The 18,095-nt window shown below is 41.3% G+C and overlaps 1 protein-coding gene across 3 annotated transcripts; it reads left to right on the top strand.

The window, feature by feature from the left end:
• Positions 1 to 757: 757 nt before the first annotated feature.
• Positions 758 to 18,057, top strand: HBP1 (HMG-box transcription factor 1). Of its 3 annotated transcripts, none has more exons than XM_066550812.1 (11): positions 758 to 790; positions 4,664 to 4,856; positions 5,939 to 6,173; positions 6,977 to 7,109; positions 7,888 to 7,999; positions 8,119 to 8,231; positions 8,577 to 8,733; positions 9,301 to 9,445; positions 11,708 to 12,037; positions 15,291 to 15,432; positions 16,957 to 18,057. In XM_066550812.1, the coding sequence occupies exons 1-11, from the start codon at positions 776 to 778 to the stop codon at positions 16,972 to 16,974; spliced, it is 1,593 nt and encodes a 530-aa protein (XP_066406909.1). In that variant the 5' UTR covers positions 758 to 775; the 3' UTR covers positions 16,975 to 18,057. The 3 variants fall into 3 exon arrangements, with proteins under 3 accessions (XP_066406909.1, XP_066406911.1, XP_066406910.1); XM_066550814.1 differs by having other exon boundaries at positions 760 to 790; positions 4,668 to 4,856; XM_066550813.1 differs by lacking the exon at positions 758 to 790 and adding an exon at positions 2,462 to 2,513.
• The last annotated feature ends 38 nt before the right edge of the window (positions 18,058 to 18,095 follow it).

Below are 18,095 nucleotides of genomic sequence, written 5' to 3'. Positions count from 1 at the left end.
AAGTGGGAAAATGTTTTAATAGTAATGTTTAACCAAACCACACTGCTATTTTGGCAATAAATGTATGGGACTGTCTGGGAAACACTACTGGACCGATAAACCTGCATGGATTTAATTTATTTTCTCCTCCCAAGCCCAACTTGTATTTTGGGCCTAAGCTCCCACCAGCGCCTTTTCAATGAAAGAGCGGCGAGGGCCGAGGCCGAGCGCAGCTGCTGACTCACTCCCTGACCTTTAGCAACCTCCTCTGCCCTCGGCGCCGCCGTCGTGGCTGGGGCGCAGCGCGGGCCGGTTCCGCACAGCGCGGCTGGGGCGGCCGGGGCGGCGGAGCCGTGAGGGGCCGTGAGGGGCGGGGGGAGCGAGCGGGCGGGCAGCGGCCGGGCCGGTACACGTGTCCCGCGCCGCTTGTTTACTATCGCCGCCGGCGCGCGGGGCATCCTGGGGGCTGTCGTCTTATCGCCGACCCGTGGGCAGGCGCGGGCGGCCATGGTGACTACAGCTACCAGAGAGCTTCTGCGGGCGCTGGCCGAGGCATCGGCCAATCGGAGCGCCGCGTAGGGGTGATTGATGTGCGGCGCGGTGCAATCCGCTGTGCAGGAGAGTCAAAACATGCCCGCCCTCCGGGAGGAGTTTTGACAGGCAGGCCAGCTAGCCAATAGAAAGTGGCTACGAATTGAGCAACGTCGCTTCTGGCCACTCAGCGCCCGAGTTGGCCTGTAGGGGGCGGGACCCACCGAGAGAACGGGGCGGGGGGGCAGCCGAGGGGAGCTCGGTAATGGCGACGGGTTCGGTAAGTGCTACAAAGTTTCGAGCTGCCGCTTTTGGGGACTGCGAGGCTCCGGCGGGGGACGGGAGGGGTTCGGTAGGTCAGACAGGAGTGCTAGGGATCGCATGTCGAGTCGAGGAGGTCGCGGGGTCCAGTCTTTTGACGGCGCCGGGAGCCTCGGACATTGTTTACTGTGCGCCTTCCCTGACCGGCACCGCGGAGCCGCCACCCTGCCGCACCGCTGGGTTGAAACTCACGGGGTGTGCCGGTGCTCTTTGTGCCCTTTCAAACCATGAAAACAAGCGGAATAGGGGGGGTGTCCCCCCCTTGTTTTCCCCGGGGAGCGGCTGCCCGCCCCGGTCTGTCAGAGCGAGGGCGCCGTGCCCGCTGTGGGAGCAGTGGCTGCGCGGCACGGGGAGCGTTTGGGGTGCCCGTGGGTGCGGATGAGCCCCGCGGGGGGAGCGGGGCCGGGGCGCGGGGGGGCCCCCCGGGCCGATGTTACGCAGTTCGAATGAATGGGGCCGAGCGCGCATGCGCCGTGCGGCCGCGGGTGTAAACAAGGTCACGTGACGGGCGGGGGGAGCCCCTGAGGGGCTGCGAGTGAGGGGGGCCCGGGGGGCTCCACCTGAGGGTCCCGGGGGGCTCTTCCCGGGGCTCCGCCGCCCCTGAGCCGCCCGGGGAACGCCGTCCTCAGCGACCCATGGTGCGGCCGGGGCGGCGGGGGCAGCGCGGCCCGCCCTGCGTCAGCGAGCAGGCCGCCCGGCCTTGGAAAACATGGTGAATCACGCTGTGCCTCGGCTGCGCGCTCTGGCACGGCCGGGGATGTGCAGCGAGGATTCCTGATCAAAGCGGCTGCGCCAGGAAAAGTCCCTGGTGTAGATCCAGTCTTGCCAGTATGTTGTGTTTTGCTTGGAGGAGCTGTTCTCCAAATTAAACTCCGTCCAGCTTATTGCTCAGGCGTAGAGCTGGCCTGAAACTTCGTCAGTAGGTTGGGGGAAGAAAGGCAAATAGCAGAAGGAAAAAAGCCACGGGAAGCACTTCCACCCAGGCATTCCTGCACACTGCGGTTTGGGTGGATGCTGCCCAGTTCCTGCTGAACCCTTTCTCAGCCACAGTCTTTATTTACTTTTCTCCCAAGTTTCTTTTTGTCCCTCAGAAATAGACATGGTTCAATTAATAAAGTCTTTGTTAGTGTTGCCATTTGTTTTAGCATGACAAATTCACTTGCTTTAAAGCACAAAGTAATAATTTCATTTAGCCTCCAAAGACAGCCGCAGTAATTACAGTCCTGTGAAGCATGGTTCTAGACAACATCTGACACAACAAATTTTCAACATAAAGTTGAATTTTAAAAATCTTACAAGCTAGTTAGTGATGAATCCCCTTCATGTTCAAACCATTAAAAGGCTGAGGAGAAGCGAAGGACATGATGTCCAAAGCAGGCTTTAATAAAGTAGAATAAAAAAATTGAAAAGTAAAGTTGGGCACTTGTTTGTTTTTCTTTGTAGTTCTCTTTCAATTTCATTGTAATTCATTTGTTAGAGGATTTTTTTGGCTTTTGTACACAGATGGCTTTGGTTTGGAGAAATTCTTGCGACTTGGAGGAATAATTCATTTCTGAAACAAGTATCTTTCCTGTCAGAAAGGAAAGCATTTTGTATCTGTTCCTTATTTCTGACCTTCAGAGTGTTGGGGTACCAGGACATGGACTTTCAAGTCTTGACACCTGGCAGGAAGGAAGGAGAAGGTAACATTCTAGAAATAAGTTTGCTTCTTCATTTTGGAAGGAAAATGGGAAAGGAAGAGAGGAAAAAATAGAGGGAAAAATAAAACAAACAGCAGGGCAGAAGGAGGGAAAGGAAAGACGTAGATAAGCCAGAAAAACAAGGAGTGGCTTTTCAGAGTTGATTAGTTGGAGATAATCTTCAAGGTCCTGACCTGTACTACTGAGGTCTGGTTTTTCTGTTCAGAAATAACTGAGCTATCTGCTCTTGTGGTGTTTTGTAATTTTACTGTCCCTCATGGGTGACAGGGCTATAAATTTTGTTAAAGATGTTTTCTGGAGGTGAAAATAATGTCACTGATGGTTTGAGTTGTGTATTCTCATAGCTGTGACTTTTTTTCTCCACCTTAAAATCAGAATAAGCCAATGTAGCTTTGTAGTAGTGCCATATGAGTAGAATCAAACATCTTTTTATGTTTAGCATGCAAGTTTATATAAGTTTTGCATATATTTGAAAGATTAGGAGATCAGAAGGGTAGAAATTTTCCAGTCAAAACCCTCCTGGATGTGATCCTGTGCAACCTGCTGTAGGTGAACCTGCTTTAGGTAGAGGGGGGCTGGACTAGATGACTTCCAGAGGTCCCTTCCAACCCTGTCATTCTATGATATGAAAATATTGCACTTTTCTCAGCTATTGTTGATGTTTCTCTAATGTAGCTTCTTAGTGGGCAGACGTATGGTAGACTTCTCAGGTTTTCTTTCTTATGAACTGTATTCTGCTCTTTTGTGAGAGACTCATGATTATTTTTTCAAGGACACTTCATTAAAGTACAAGCTAATCGTGTTTTGATAGCTTTAATTCATCCTCATCTTAAAAAAAACAAAGTAGGTAACCAAATTACTAAGGATTGGAATAACATTGTTTACCAGGTTTTAGAGACAGTGGTTGTGTAGAATAAGCACACAGTTCTCTGCTGAAGATGATCTAACAGAGTGGCTTTGGTATAAACATTACTAGGATTTGGGGAAATGAAACTGAAGTGAAATCTTCCAGTAGAGGCAACTTTATATTTCCATTTGCAGCACAGTGAGGGATGTTAGGAGTCCAGTGTGTTTGACTCTTCCTGGAGGCCAGACATGGGAAGGGGAGTGGAAAAGGCTTCTGCAGAGGTGCCAGTGCTGAAAGGGCAACTGGGAAAATGTGGGCCTGATCTCACAAGGTTGAGGACAGCATTTCTGCTTTGATCTTAATTTTCTAGGCCTGTTCCCTGGTTCCTCAAGTCCCTGGGTGTAGCAGCTTGCCTCTGAGAGAGCAAGGCACTTCTTTGTGTGTGGTAGACATGGAGCAAGTGAGGGGCAGGCTGGTTCTGTGGGGCATCTGTGCATGAGGCATTGGATGCACATGGGATCCCTCTAGGCCAGTGTCAGTCATGGCTCACAGAATGTTTTGGGTTTGAAGGGACCTTAAAGGTCATCTAGTTCCCAACCCCCTGCCATGGGCAGGGACATATTGTGAGGATGGTCTTGAAAAAGCAGTGGATTTGGTGGCAGGATGGCTCCCAATAACTAGAAGAAAGAAAATGTCACACCAGGCTTCAAGGAGGGGGATGTGGGGAAATTACAGGCTGGTCAGTGCTAGCCTTCAGGTATTTTATTAGGCAAATTCTCCTGACAACCATGTCCACCCTCTTTATAAGGCAAGAAGTTGTCTGGAATAGCCAGGACAGATAGCCAAAATCAAATCTGGTCTGACCCATCTGATTGCCTTTTGAGTGGCTTAGGGTACCAAGTGAATGTCATTTATCTTGGCTTGAGGTGGTTGAGGTAACTCCGGGCTCTTGAAGGCAGTGGGCACAGGCTGTGGAAGTTCAAACCTGCATGAGGAACAGCTTCTTTGCAGCAAGAATGGTTACTGGAACAGAGGAAGTGCCAGGCAGTCTCCATTCTTCAAGATACTAGAAACTCAAGTGGCCAGGGCCCCAGGTAGCCTCTTGACTTCAGAGTTAGCTCTGTTTTCTGTAAGCATTGTACAAGATTGTGTCCAGACACCCATAAAATATGCTGTGATACTCAACAGACTAATGAGGATTTAGGGCCCTGGTAATGAAGTAGTATGAGATGCAACTTAAAACAGTTCACATGTATACAAATTTCTAACCTCTGTCTTTCTAAAGTCAGATACTTTGGAGCATCCTAACATGGTGTGGGAAGTGAAGACAAATCAAATGCCTAATGCAGTTCAGAAACTCCTTCTGGTAGTGGACAAGAGAACTTCAGGGATGAACGAGTCACTGGAGTTGCTGAAGTGTAATGAAAACCTGCCCTCTTCTCCTGGATATGCATCCTGTGATGAGCACATGGAACTTGGTAAATAACAAGATTTTTTCAGAGGAAACTGAATTCTGAAGTTTGTTTTAGATTTCCTATACTGAAATTATTGGAAGCTGATTGAACGAAATTGCTGATTTTTGACTTGGGTAGGGCAGGGAATTGTGACATCTGAAGGTATTTGCAGTCACTTTTCCCTTTAACCTATTTCCAGTTCTGACACACTGGCCTGTTGACTCAAATATGTTCTTGAACTCCGAGCCACAAATTTCTGCTTCTAATCCCCAGAGGAGCAGGGTTTTTTGGCACAAGAAAAACAAACAGAAAGCTCAAGAGCTCCTCCTAAAGGAATCATGTTGCTTTAGATCTGCAAATAAAGATTCTGGGATAGAGGAGGATACTTCAGTTCTTACGGATTGGAGAAAAACAGCATATACTTCAGAAAGTATCATATAATCTGTGAAATATTAGCACATTTAATTTAAATTATGGAGTGATTAAGAATAATGATACTTATATGACAGCAGATAGCACAGACTTCTGTTAACAAGCTGGGGTCTTTTCTGTTACTCTGTATGGGATAGGAAAGGTGTATGTTGTTGATGGGAATTCACCCTACCAGGCTGTCTACTCAGATTTCATGATTTATTTAAGCTGAGTTATTTAACTTTGGTTCCCTGGTGGAAACCTTTTACCTTGAACATGGTCTGATGTTGAACTTTTTTAGTGTCATACCTTCAAGGACAAATTAATTTAGTTGTCTATTGTGGAATGTTTTTGTATTTTAGGGAAGCATGCTGTTTTTTAATAATACTGCAGTATAGTTCTGTGTAAACTGGTCAATCTGTCAAAACTTTAAAATCAGAACTACATTTTTATTTAGTTACATAATTTTTTTCTTAAATTTCTTGTGTGAATATAGAATTGACTGGAGATGTTACTGTTTCTGTGTCCATTTTTTTGAACCGGGTTTGGGAAATGTTGGTAGTTGTCATATGAGAAAATAAAATTACTTTATTGTGATTCCTTTTTTTTTCATCAAATTTGCAATATTTGGTGTCAAATTGAGTGGACAGCAAAGAATTGAGTATAATTATGGTAATTTGTGCATTTGTTTGTAGATGATCTTCCTGAATTACAGGCTGTGCAGACAGATTCTACCCCACCTGCACTTTTTCAGCTTGGTGCTGATGTTTCACATCAGGAATGTTCAAGGCCTTCATGGAGCCAACATACCTCAAACAGCAATCCAGAAAATGCTTATTCTTGTGAGAATGGGGTGAACTGGTTGACAGAATTAGCAAATATAGCCACAAGTCCTCAGAGTCCTTTGATGCAGTGCGCTTTTTATAACAGGTACTGACACTCATTTCAGTTTTGAACTATAGAGATTTATAATCCTGTCTCCAAAATATTCCCTTCACTCTTGTCACCCTCTGACATTGAACTGGAGCCCTATTGTTTGGTCTTTTTATTTGTTCTGTGAAAGTATGCACAGAACTCATCTCAGAGCCTGGTGCAAAAGCTGCTTCGTTTCCAGCTGTGAATGACATAGGATGATGTAAAGACATTGCCTGTCCACAGCAGGCTCACAAATTATGGACATTTTCCAAAAGTGAAGCAGCAGATAAAAACTAAGAGGAATTTCTTACATTAAATTCTTAAAGCTTTCTAGTGCACAGACTTCAGATTTGTTTTTTGTTTTTTTTTTTTTAAACAGCTAGTTGGAAATCTAATGCAATGTGTATTTTAGTGGTAACTGTCTCAGGTTTGTGATCTGTAAATTCTGTGAGGCTGTGAGCAGCAAGTGTGGGATCTTGGAAATCGCTGGGCTTCACTTTTTGTTGTACAGCTTTTCTTAGGTTTTTAATCAGAAAATTTGTAAAAGCTTCAGCAATGTGCTAAGGAGATGCCACTATGGAAGTAATACTGCCATTTGGGTGCTATATAGAACCTATGCAGGAATTATGCTAAGTATTCCCTTTGCCTGAGCTTGTGCCCTTTAATCATTCCCCTGGAATACTAGTGTGTGGGAGGTTTGTTTGGTGTTCAGCTCATGCAAACAGAAATATTTGCAATAAAAGCATTTTAGAGTAATGGCAGCAAAGTCTCATGTTATCTTAATCTGAGATATTTTAAAATCCATGTTTCTGTTGTAGATCATCTCCTGTTCGCATAATAGCAACAAGCAAAAGTTTACATTCCTATGCACGCCCTCCACCAGGATCTTCAAACAATGATCCTAACTTCTCCAAGAATGATGTGGATGAAACACCAGTCAGACATGAAAGGGTGAGTTGTTCTGAAACTTTTTAAAATAAACATGTATGAGCAATGGGTCAAGTTTTTTTGCAAGGGAAACTAGCTTAAAAAAAAATCTGTTTAGTGTTAATACTATTGCTATTTAAGCTAGATTTTCTGTTACTTTTCTTTTTACCACTCCGGGTAGGCCTGTGGTGCTACTTAATATTTTTTATTATGAGATCACTTTGTAAGAAAGCTCTGCTTCTATTGTGATTCCTTCTACAGCAAGCTTTAAAAAATTATCTCATTTGATGCCTCAAAAGGAAATATGGATCCCTCTCCTTTGAGATGCACAAAACCTGTCAGTTCTGTGTCTCCTTTTCCTATGTATTAATTGGTATCTGAAATTTGTCTGTTAACAACAGTGAATTTTCTCCAGGGATTTATCTACAACTGCCTTGAGCCTACAGCTTTCCAGTAACTGGACCATAGAAAGTAATGTGCTTTAAATGATTCTGTAGATGACTAAGGAATGATGAGGTGTAAAATGCTTACAAATGAGCATAAGATAATCCATCGAGATGAAATGAATGTCAGAGAATGAAACCCAAAAATGTCAGGATGCATCTCAGAAAAGGAGATTAAAACAATGCATTCACGTTTATTGCATTCCTTTAATCTTTGTCTTCATGTTACATTCCTATTAGTATTTAAGGCAAAATGATGCCACAGGTGAAAATATAGACTGTCTTAAGACATATAAGACCAGTCCTAAAATGGTCTGCAGTAAAATACCAACACCATTTTGCTTTTTTTTTTTTAATAGGCAAATAGTGAATCAGAATCTGGCATTTTCTGCATGTCATCGCTTTCAGATGATGATGATTTAGGATGGTGCCATTCCTGGCCCTCAACTGTCTGGCATTGTTTTCTAAAAGGTAAAATAGCGTGTTTCATGAAATAAGTATTTGTTTTATCTTGTAGATTTTTTTCTCTTGTAGCACAGATTTTTTTAACTAACACTAACATTCTTTTTCTCCTTGAAAAACTCCCTTAGGCTCTCGCTTGTGCTTTCATAAAGGACGCAATAAAGAGTGGCAGGATGTTGAAGAGTTTGCAAGATCTGAAAGCTGTGGAAAAGAGGAAAATCTCCCAGCCAGTCCTTACAAGGTAATTGTTAGTTCTAACAAACTCACTGCAATACCTGTAGCAAATACTGTTTCTTACATTACCCCTGTGCCTTTAATTACTGTCTCAGGAAAATAGGTTGACGTTAATGTTGTTTAGAGCTGATCACTGTGCTGTTTGTGGATCTCACAGAAAGGCACTTGAATTAAATTCATTTATGTATGTTTTGAATGTATGTCATCTTTATTAATTTCTAGCTAGATAGAAGCGCAAATTAGAATATTGTTATTTTTTAATACAATGCATGACGATGAGTATACACCTAGAGTATGCACAGGTATATGCTTTTCTTGGGGGAAATTTTTTGAACTGTATGTGTGTTAACAGGACTATGGTTCCAATGGTTTGAAGTTGATTTCTCATGAAGAAAGCATTTCCTGTGGTGAGTCAGTGCTGAAGCTGACTTTTGATCCTGGCACAGTGGAGGATGGCTTGCTTACTGTAGAATGCAGACTCGATCATCCATTTTATGTTAAAAATAAAGGTATGAAATACCTCAAGTACACTTGGTTGCATATTAAAATATTCTCAGAAAGTGACTGCAGATTTTGTTGGCATCCCATACTGTTCATGAAAGTGATAAAAGTTGTGGTGTAGAAATAGTTTACTATCTTTGTAAGGTAATCCAGAATATGAACAAACAAAAAAACCTGTAAAGCCATAAAGCTCCTGGAATACTGCCTATCTCATAAGGAAAGAGTTCATTGAGTATATCAATGGAGCTCAGGAAAGCAGAAAGACTGGGGTGGGGGGAGACAGGAGAACTGCAAATAAGGGAAGCTTTTCTCACTTGCTAAAAATGGAACTTCTGATGGTAAAAGTCTCCAGGATTTGATTCCTTTTTTGCTAGAATGAGATTTTATTTGAAATAAAAATAAACTGTTTGCAATAAGAATTCCCTAAGTAAGAGTTCTGATTTTTCTTTTGTGTGAAAGAAACTACATCAGAACACTTTTATAAAATTATGTAATTTCAAGGTATAGGATTGCTCCAATAAAGAAATGGAGAGATTGTCTGGCCGTTTGTCTAATTTAACTCTTTACCACTTCAGGTTGGTCATCTTTTTATCCAAGCTTGACTGTGGTACAGCATGGCATTCCATGCTGTGAAATGCATCTTGGAGATCTGTGTCTACCTCCTGGACACCCTGATGCCATTAACTTTGATGATTCAGGTGTTTTTGATACATTTAAAAGGTAATATTTGGATAAAGTGGCCTCAGTGGTTCTTGTATTTAATGAGTAGGCACCTTAAGTCTGGAAGAATTTGAAGCATTATATAGAGGAAAGAGAATAGTTTTGGCAATACAACATAAATGATAGGAAAAAATTAATACTCAGTACTAGGAAAGCTGTGTAATTAATTATGTGCTCTGCTAAACTGCACAGTAGTGCCTTGGAGTGAAATAACTTTTTAGCCTCTTTTTATGATAGCTAAAGGCCGATTAGAAAAAGCAGTAAAAATATATATATTGTCTTTATAAATTCTCCAGGTAAAGTGGATTATGTTTGAAAACCTAGTACAGTTTTCTGACAATAGTATGTCTGCCAGCTGTTATCTCATGCTTCATATGCAACAATACATCTGAATTATCTGAGTAGTTTCTTAGTGGTAAATGCATGTGCAGTGGCTCTAGAATATAGTATGTTCATAATCTTATTATTTTTGTGTATTCTGTTTTTTGGCATTCTTTTTATTAGACCAAACTTCCCTAACTTCAAAGTTTGATTCACTTTGGGGTTTACCTGAGCTAGAACTTCAACTAGATAACCTTCAGAGGTCCTGTTCAACATAAATTACTCTAAGAGTCTAAGGAAATAATAAAGATTTTTTCCATATTATATTGAGATTTTAAGGTTTAGTAAAATCCATATTTTCCTGTAATGTCAGTGTCTTTTTAGCATCTGTTTTTAATCTAGTTGCACTTTGGTTTTTACAACAGAAAAAAAAGAATTTAAGATGTTCTTTGCAGTTCAAGCCCTGGGAGCTCTTGTATAATTTCAGTCTGGCACAGAACAAGTTCAGATTGTTTGGCTTCACTCATTTGCTGTCTGGGTGTTTTTCTTAACTCCTGGTTACTCCAAGTTAGCTGTTAGAATCATGGTAGCTACACCTCACTGAAAAATCTGGATTTCTGGCTCCTTACTAATATGGAGCTCAGCTGACTTCAAATTCCTTGTCTTTCTGGGCAGAAGGGAGTGATTGAGTAAGGAGCATGTAGCAGCTGCAGCTGTGATAACAGAAGAACTAAAAACAAAATTCTGTTTCTGTGTTATGAGAAGATTAGGAATAGGAAGGGTGCTGGCCTGTTGTAGAACAGGGATCCTTTCCCCTTATCTTGTGATACCTGCAAGATGGTCAGCATTATCCCTTCTTTGCTGCTTTGTACTCTCCTGATGAGGGATGGTGGAGGCCACTCGTTGGGCTCCCCTCTTCTGTGTGGTTCTGTCCACAAGAGGAGTTACCTTTGCAGAGAGGGGCTGGACTGCCACATGCAGCATTTCCTTGCTTGTAGTTCTACTTGGTGTTTGCAAAAAAGCTCTTCAAACCCCTTATTTTGGCCATAAATCATGCAACTATAGTCACACTGAGCAATAGGTAAGAGGAGCCTTAGCATATATACCTTCTATGTTTGTCTTGTGGTGGTAACTTAGTGGTTTGGATTTATGATTGAGTAGCCCCTTTCCAAGAGTGTTTTTCCACCTGGAGATGGTAACAGGCTGTGGAGTAGAACTACTTCTTTAGTGATTAGAAGTTAATTGTAGTCATTGGTCAGCTAAAAATTGCAAGAGTTTGTCGTATTTGGAGGTCTGAATTTTACGGAAACGTCACCTAAGCTGTTCAGATACCTCGAGGAGGAATGTCGTGGTTTTATCGCTAGAGGGCAGGCGTTTGTCAGCACAGCATCAAACAGTGCCAAGTCACGGGGCTCTGCGCAGGGCTTTAACCTCCCCGGAAGGTTTGTGTGTAAAACAGTCTGTATTCAACTGCCCAGGGAAGTTATTTGTACTGAAGTGAATAGAATCTATGTAGTGGTTTCATATTTGCCATTAGTATATACTTGCGAGTGAACTCTTTGCATTCCTTTCCTTTCTGTACCTGTCATTCACTGATCATGTTTGATTTATGGTAAGGACAGAAGCAGAAAGAAAAATGCGTGTTTAAAAAGAGAATGAAGTGTTAAGACACAGTATAGTTAACAGATACCTAGCTGAGGAAAGTACATAGCAGAACATGGAAAGTTGCAGTCTTCATCACACTGAAGAAAATACTAACTTACCTGCCAAAGTCTTGTAGTTTTTTGTTTTTCACACTGACATGCACATCGAGCACAAATCATTATGTCACACAAAAAAGGACAAAATACTAGAACTGTAGTAAAACTGAAGAGTGAACAGGTATTTAGGGGTTTTACACGAACATTTCTGGATGCTTTATGATGTGTGTCTTCCCTGCAGTTACGATTTCACCCCGATGGACTCCTCTGCAGTGTATGTGCTCAGCAGCATGGCTCGCCAGCGCCGCGCTTCGCTCTCCTCTGGGGGAGCAAACAACCAAGATGCTGAGAGATCAGAATGCAGTAGTAAAAACTGTGCCTCTGCTGCATCGTCACATCTTCCCTCCAATCCCTTGTACAGCAAAGCTGGCAAAAGCCACAGCTCAGGGACTGCAAGTACTGTGAGTGCCACTTCTCCAAACAAGTGCAAAAGACCAATGAATGCCTTCATGCTTTTTGCCAAAAAATACAGAGTTGAATACACTCAGATGTATCCAGGGAAAGACAACAGGTAATGATACAAACTGTAGGTTTGCTATTACTGGTGAGTTAGAAGAATAGCTGTGTCCCACTTTAATATTTAAATAGGCTAAATGTTGCATTTGAAATAAAATGTGTGTATTGTTTTAAGAATAAGTTTTGCAAGATGTTAACATAAAGGGTGGTTTATGGGTGGACTCTGAATATTTTCAGTACTCAGTGAACTTGATACAAACCATTTTTGGCAAACTTACCTTCTGATAAAAGATTGGGGTAAAGCAACTGATACATGTATGTGTGCACTGGCAGAGGCACAATTACAGAGCCGTTGTTGTTTACAGTGATGAGGTGCTCTGCTCATGTGCTGTAATGGAAAAAAGGGAGTTTCTGGTTCTCCTAATTAAGTCTTGACTTACTATTGCAAATTGGTCCTGAAGTTGCAAGCATTTATTTCCAGTCTGTATATCCTGTTGAAGAGTGGAGTACTGATAAGTTAGGATATCTCAAAGATCATATCCAGACAGCACATTGCTAAATTTTTCTTGCCCTAAAGGCATTCAACAATCTGTTGAAACTTGCAGGAAGAATTGTATGACTGTGTTTGGGGGATGAGTGTTTGTTAGTATGGTTTTTTTTTGTTCTTAATCTCTAGCCTGTTTGCTTTTAAACATTTTGTTATTAAGATTTCCATTACATATATTTTAAGTAATATTTGGTGCTAATTGTGCATATGTAAATAGAAACTGAAACACTTGAACATGGACTGATCTTACAATCAGATTTTTTACTGTATGTAATTTTATAAAATCTTTTACTGTAAAAATTGCATTGTGACACAAAAATTCTTGAACTAAAGCTGGTAAAAATTAACGTTGGCAGGGCTTTGAAGGGGGTTTTACTATTTTATAATGTTCTAATAAGGAGGCTGTAACTGGTGCTGAAATACAGAATCGTGCCAAACAATCCCAGCCAGTCTTGTGTGTCCTGACAATGATGTTGTGTAATGTTTATAGTAAGTTCAGTGAAGCAGATCTGCTGCCTTCACACTGATTGCAACTATCAATGAGAAAAGGAACAGAATGTCAGCCAGGAAAGTTTATGATGGTTATAAATTTTGTTGAAAATGCTGATTTCAAATGGATGCAGTGAACTGAAGCTGTGGCTGCATGGATGTGAAATGTTTCAGTGAGCAAGCAGGACAGTGAGTAGGTTTACCTTGAAGGAAGGAGATGACAAAGTTACAAGTACAGTTCAAAATGCACTGCTCACTTGGGAGGCAGTGCAGTTTTTGGCTGCAGTTCCACAGCATCCATAAAACACAGGGTGGCAGAAATAGCATTAGTGATAATTGATACAGGCATTCAGCTACTGTCACTCAAGTGTTGCTGAGGCATTCATTAATTTAGCTGCAGGGAGGCAACTCATGTTTTTTAAATGTAAGTTTGTGTCATTTTCAGATTACTGTATAGAGCTTCCAACATAGTAGCCACTTCTGTACAGTGGAGTTCTTATGTTTACTGCTGTTATTTCCTTATGGGAATAAGAAAGTACAGAACTTGAGGTATTCTGAGTTAAATGGCCTGTTCTGAGACAAAACAGCTCAAGGCATGTCAGCAAGACAGTGAGCTTGTAAACATTCAAAGGACAAGTCAAGAATCACACAATACTATAATGGACTGCAAGATCCTGTTTGAAAAACTGGTGTTAGGGCTGCACTTGTTTATTTTCTGGATACTTTTCACTGTAACACTGTAACCATAGTTGAACTTGGTTGTGTGTTCAGAAATTCTTTGAGTAGTGGGCCTTCTAGTGATGAGGGAAGTTATATTTTTGTTTAAAAGATTTCATGGTGCATTTTTATTTGGGAGGGCAACAGCTTTTACAGCAGACCTGCTCTCTCTGGGTCACCGTGTTCTGTCCTGAGGGTGTGAGTGATCCAGTACAAGCTGGTGACCCAGAGCAGACAGGTTTCTGGTGATATGCCTCTGGATACTGTCAGAAGATGAAAAATCTGCTAATTAAACTGGGTATGTTTGCTTCTGATGACACACCAAAGATACTGGTTCTCAGTTTGGACAGAAAAACAGAAATTCCACTGCCAAAGAGACAGGCTGTGCGAATGGGTTTGATGGCAATGGGATGTGGTGTCCCCTGGAGGAGTTTGCTCTAAGGAGTCATTGGAACACAGGGCAGTGCAGGCTCAAGGGCTGTCTGGGCACTTTGGGATGTGGTCCCTGAGTGCTCTGCAGCTCACAAAAACCTGAATGGCACCACTCAGCCTTGCAGGAGTCAAATCCATTTATTTTCTGTGGTGCAGAACAGCACTCAGGAGTGCTGTGTGTGCCGTGTTATGGAAACAGTTGATGACACTCCAATTGTCTTGATTCTGTTTGAGTTCCTTCACTGCCAGCAAGGAACTTTATTGATAGGAGAAAGAAAAGGACTTGGTTGTGTCCATCTTTTTCTTAGAGCCAGTCACAGAACTCTTATTGCTGTAATCCGAAGCCAAAGTACAAAGCACTTCATAGTCATTGATAAAAGAGCTGTTGTTTAGAGATTTTCATTCAGCTAAAAGACGGAGTTAAAGCTTTAATGGAATATTGATCCAACACTGGGGAGTGAAGTTGAGCAATATGGCAGGCTAGTACAGGGAAGTGTTGTCAAAAGACCTAGAGTTTGTAAGGAAAGGAATTAATTCAGTATCTGGAATTGGTTATAAATGTATGAGAACAAATGGTTCCATTTGCACAGGAATGGGAACATATCAGTATGTTCCACCCAGGATGGATTAAAGGTGGAAGAAGCTACAGATACTGATTAAATAGACATGGGGACTTGCAGTTAATCAAATATTTGGCTGAGGTCATATTCAGTTCATTGCTCTAATTATTAGAGAACATATTTTCAGCAAATCTGTCATATGATCTTCTAGTAAGAAAGTAGAGCAAAACAAATGTGAGTTACCATTTGGTGGTGGTTTTTGTAACATCTCTATTTTGCTGGTTTATGCCAGTTGCTGTATGTACACCCTTTGAAACGTTAAAATGTGCACTGACCCATGCTTAGCTAACACAGAAGTCTCAGCTGTTTAACTACTAAAAGAATTATGAGAAGATAATCACAAATATGATTATTTCAATTTTTAACATATAGCTGATTTCTTCCTTGTGTGTTAATTCCACATTTAACTCACATCTTTTTTGAAGTGCTCAGATAAAAACAAAAAAAATATCCTGGTATTTCTTAGCACTGTCCTGACTGTACTGTAAACATTTATCTTGCAGAGCCATAAGTGTGATACTTGGCGACAGGTGGAAGAAAATGAAAAATGAGGAAAGAAGGATGTACACACTAGAAGCCAAGGCCTTGGCAGAGGAGCAGAAGCGTTTAAATCCTGACTGTTGGAAAAGAAAACGAACGAATTCTGTATGTTTATGAAGCAGTCTTTTTCATCATGCTGTTACATGTGTTCAGATGGGTGGCTACAGTGTGCTTTGTTCAGAATAAGCTGCTTTCTTATTAGCTGAAACCTTCATTTACTCCCTGTTGTGTAACCTGCTTTTGGCAGTTTGGCAGGAGACAGATCAGGAGAGGGTCTGTCTGAATATTTTATGAGAGTTTTGAGGATTCTGGATTTTACTGAAAGTTAGTTTGCTTGTGAAATGCAAAGGAAGGGCACGTGGTCTTTTGCTTTGAAGTGAGTTCATAAGGTTGTACCTGAACTTCATCTTCTGTAAAAGCTTTTTCTTTACCTTTTCCTAGTTTTCTTACTGGTAATTTATATCAGCATATATGAAGATACTGAAGGAGCAAAATAATTTTTCCCCATGAATCCCTTTCATTTATTCGTCTGTACAATTGTAAAATAAATACAGTAGATAAAACTACTTCTGTAGGAAAAGAAATTGTTTTCCACTTTGTAGAAAGTCATCAATATAAGAATCTGCAGCAATGTATTAGTAGGTGGGGGATGTATTAAGAGAAGGGCTTTAAAGCTGAAACATCAAAAAAAGGAGATTCTGCTTGTTCAACTAGAAGAGTAGATTGGAAGGAAAGATCCACTGAGCTGCACAGAGTGCTTGCCAAGTTCTTCCATTTAATGGCTGAGTAGGAGCTTGAAGGGTGGTGTGGACTTCATCTACATGGTTGTGAAACCATCCATGTGGTGTAATATTTCATCCTCAAGTTACCCCTGTCCTTTGATGTGTAAATGAGGCTTTTTTCTCAAGAGCATATGCAAGTGTTGCCTTAAGACTGAATAAGAAATGCTCCAACACTGAGTTGCTTCTTTCTGCTGCACATACTTTGTGCAGTTTCCAGTCCCTTGTTGCAGAAGGTTCCACCAAATCCCAGCTGCTAGGAACAAGCTGTTTTTCTGTTCACTGCATTCTATTTTAATCAACAGTGACAGCTTCTGTTACATTTCCTTGTGGGTTTAGTTAAAATAATATTATTTATTTATTCTGCTTTCACACTACTGCAGTCTCGAGCTTTGGGTGGTGAGATCACAGGCTCACCTGTGAGCCTCAGGCAGCTCAGAGGCGTGTTTGTGTGTAGCTGAGTAGTGATGGGTTTGCCTCAGTAAGGCTTTCCTGCCCTGCCTTGTAGTAGGATTTTCCTTGTCCCTACAGTCTTGAGGCCAAGAGAACAGGATCTGTAGAACCCATTTCCTCAGTGTTACAGCAGGAAATACCCTTTGTAATTGTTCCAGTTCAGTGAACTGAGCTGTTTGCAGTCTGGTAACCTTACTCAGTAATGACAGTGGGCTCCAGGCTGTGACACAGAAGTCAGGATGGTCTTTTGATAATCAGGAGTAAAACTGTCTGCTTTGGCCTTTTTGTTTTCTTCTGAATAACTGACCAATGATTAGAAGTACTTGTGGCTTTGAAAACAAGTGTTGGGCCCTTTGCTCGGTAATTGCTAACCCAATTTTCTCTTCTCTTTTCTCAGGGCTCACAACAGCATTAAGCCAGAATTTTCCTGTTAACTCTGTATTTACAAAATGGCTGTTGCTTGATGGCGGGAAGATGCAAGATCAAGGTCTTACTCTTGTTGTGACTATGTGTGACCATAAAATACTGGCACCATCGTGGAAATGATCTGAGTGCAGATTTGCTTTTTACAATAGAACATTAAGTAAGCTAAAAACTATCAGCATTTTAAACCAAATTGCCTTATTTTTCTTCCAAACTTCATTATGTATCAGGTAATATAGGCTTGAAAATGGATATCCTGTGGTGCTAAAGTACTTTAGAAAGAGGCGAAGGAGATATGTATAAATGTTTATTTTTAAAAGAAAATGTACAAAAAGGGGAATTTTAAAATATGTAACAGCTGTTTATATACATTGATTCTTATTGCTGATTAATATGTATTGCACAACTGTATTATTAATTACGATTCTGGGGCCTGGGATTTTCTGAAATGGCAAAGTGTATTATCAGCTTCCAGCTTCCCAGCCTGCCCTGCTGCCAGCAAGTTACCAGAACGTGGGAATGGAGGGTGTGGTGTGATGTAGCAAGGGAGCTGCTGCTTGGGATGCCACTTAGAAAACTTGTAGCCACAAGGGAGATATTTTTGGGTCAGCTGGCACTAGTTAGAGCTGTCATTTTGTGGTGGAAACAATGGCCTGGACAGGATGAAACAAATAAATAGCGTTATCTCAAGAAAAGTGGTGCTGTTGATATCATCACCATCATAGTTATAACTCTGTGTTTTGTCTTTGCCACATATTCTACAATATTTTATTTTGCCATAAGACATCTTTATGGTGGGGGCAAACTTTGCACTTAACTATATGTGCAACACTTGCACTTTACTTTTTTTTCCTCCTCCAACTGTCTAAAATTAGAGCAGCTGCGTTAGGATTACAATTGCTTCTGCTGTGAACATTTACAATCATGGCTTTTCCTGTACTAAACAGCTGTGCGTTGGTTTTTTTAAGAATCACAACTGTAAATTTCAGTTTATGACACGTCTACATGATGTTGCCCCTAAGATTTTTGCACACTATATTCTTGTATATTATTTCAAATAAATTCATTAAAATTTGGTGTTGTGTATTTTATAAAATGAAGAAGACTAATCAT

The sequence above is a fragment of the Molothrus aeneus genome, chromosome 5 (genome assembly GCF_037042795.1).
Source record: "Molothrus aeneus isolate 106 chromosome 5, BPBGC_Maene_1.0, whole genome shotgun sequence".
Classification (NCBI taxonomy): domain Eukaryota; kingdom Metazoa; phylum Chordata; class Aves; order Passeriformes; family Icteridae; genus Molothrus; species Molothrus aeneus.
Note: the sequence above shows the minus strand (reverse complement) of the source record. Positions and strands in the feature narration are given on the sequence as shown.

Excerpts from the sequence above, each read along its gene's own strand:
- HBP1 (XM_066550812.1), top strand. Across the intron at positions 4,857-5,938 it reads TGATGAGCACATGGAACTTG|ATGATCTTCCTGAATTACAG; the intron begins GTAAATAACAAG and ends ATTTGTTTGTAG. Across the intron at positions 8,000-8,118 it reads CTGGCATTGTTTTCTAAAAG|GCTCTCGCTTGTGCTTTCAT; the intron begins GTAAAATAGCGT and ends AAACTCCCTTAG.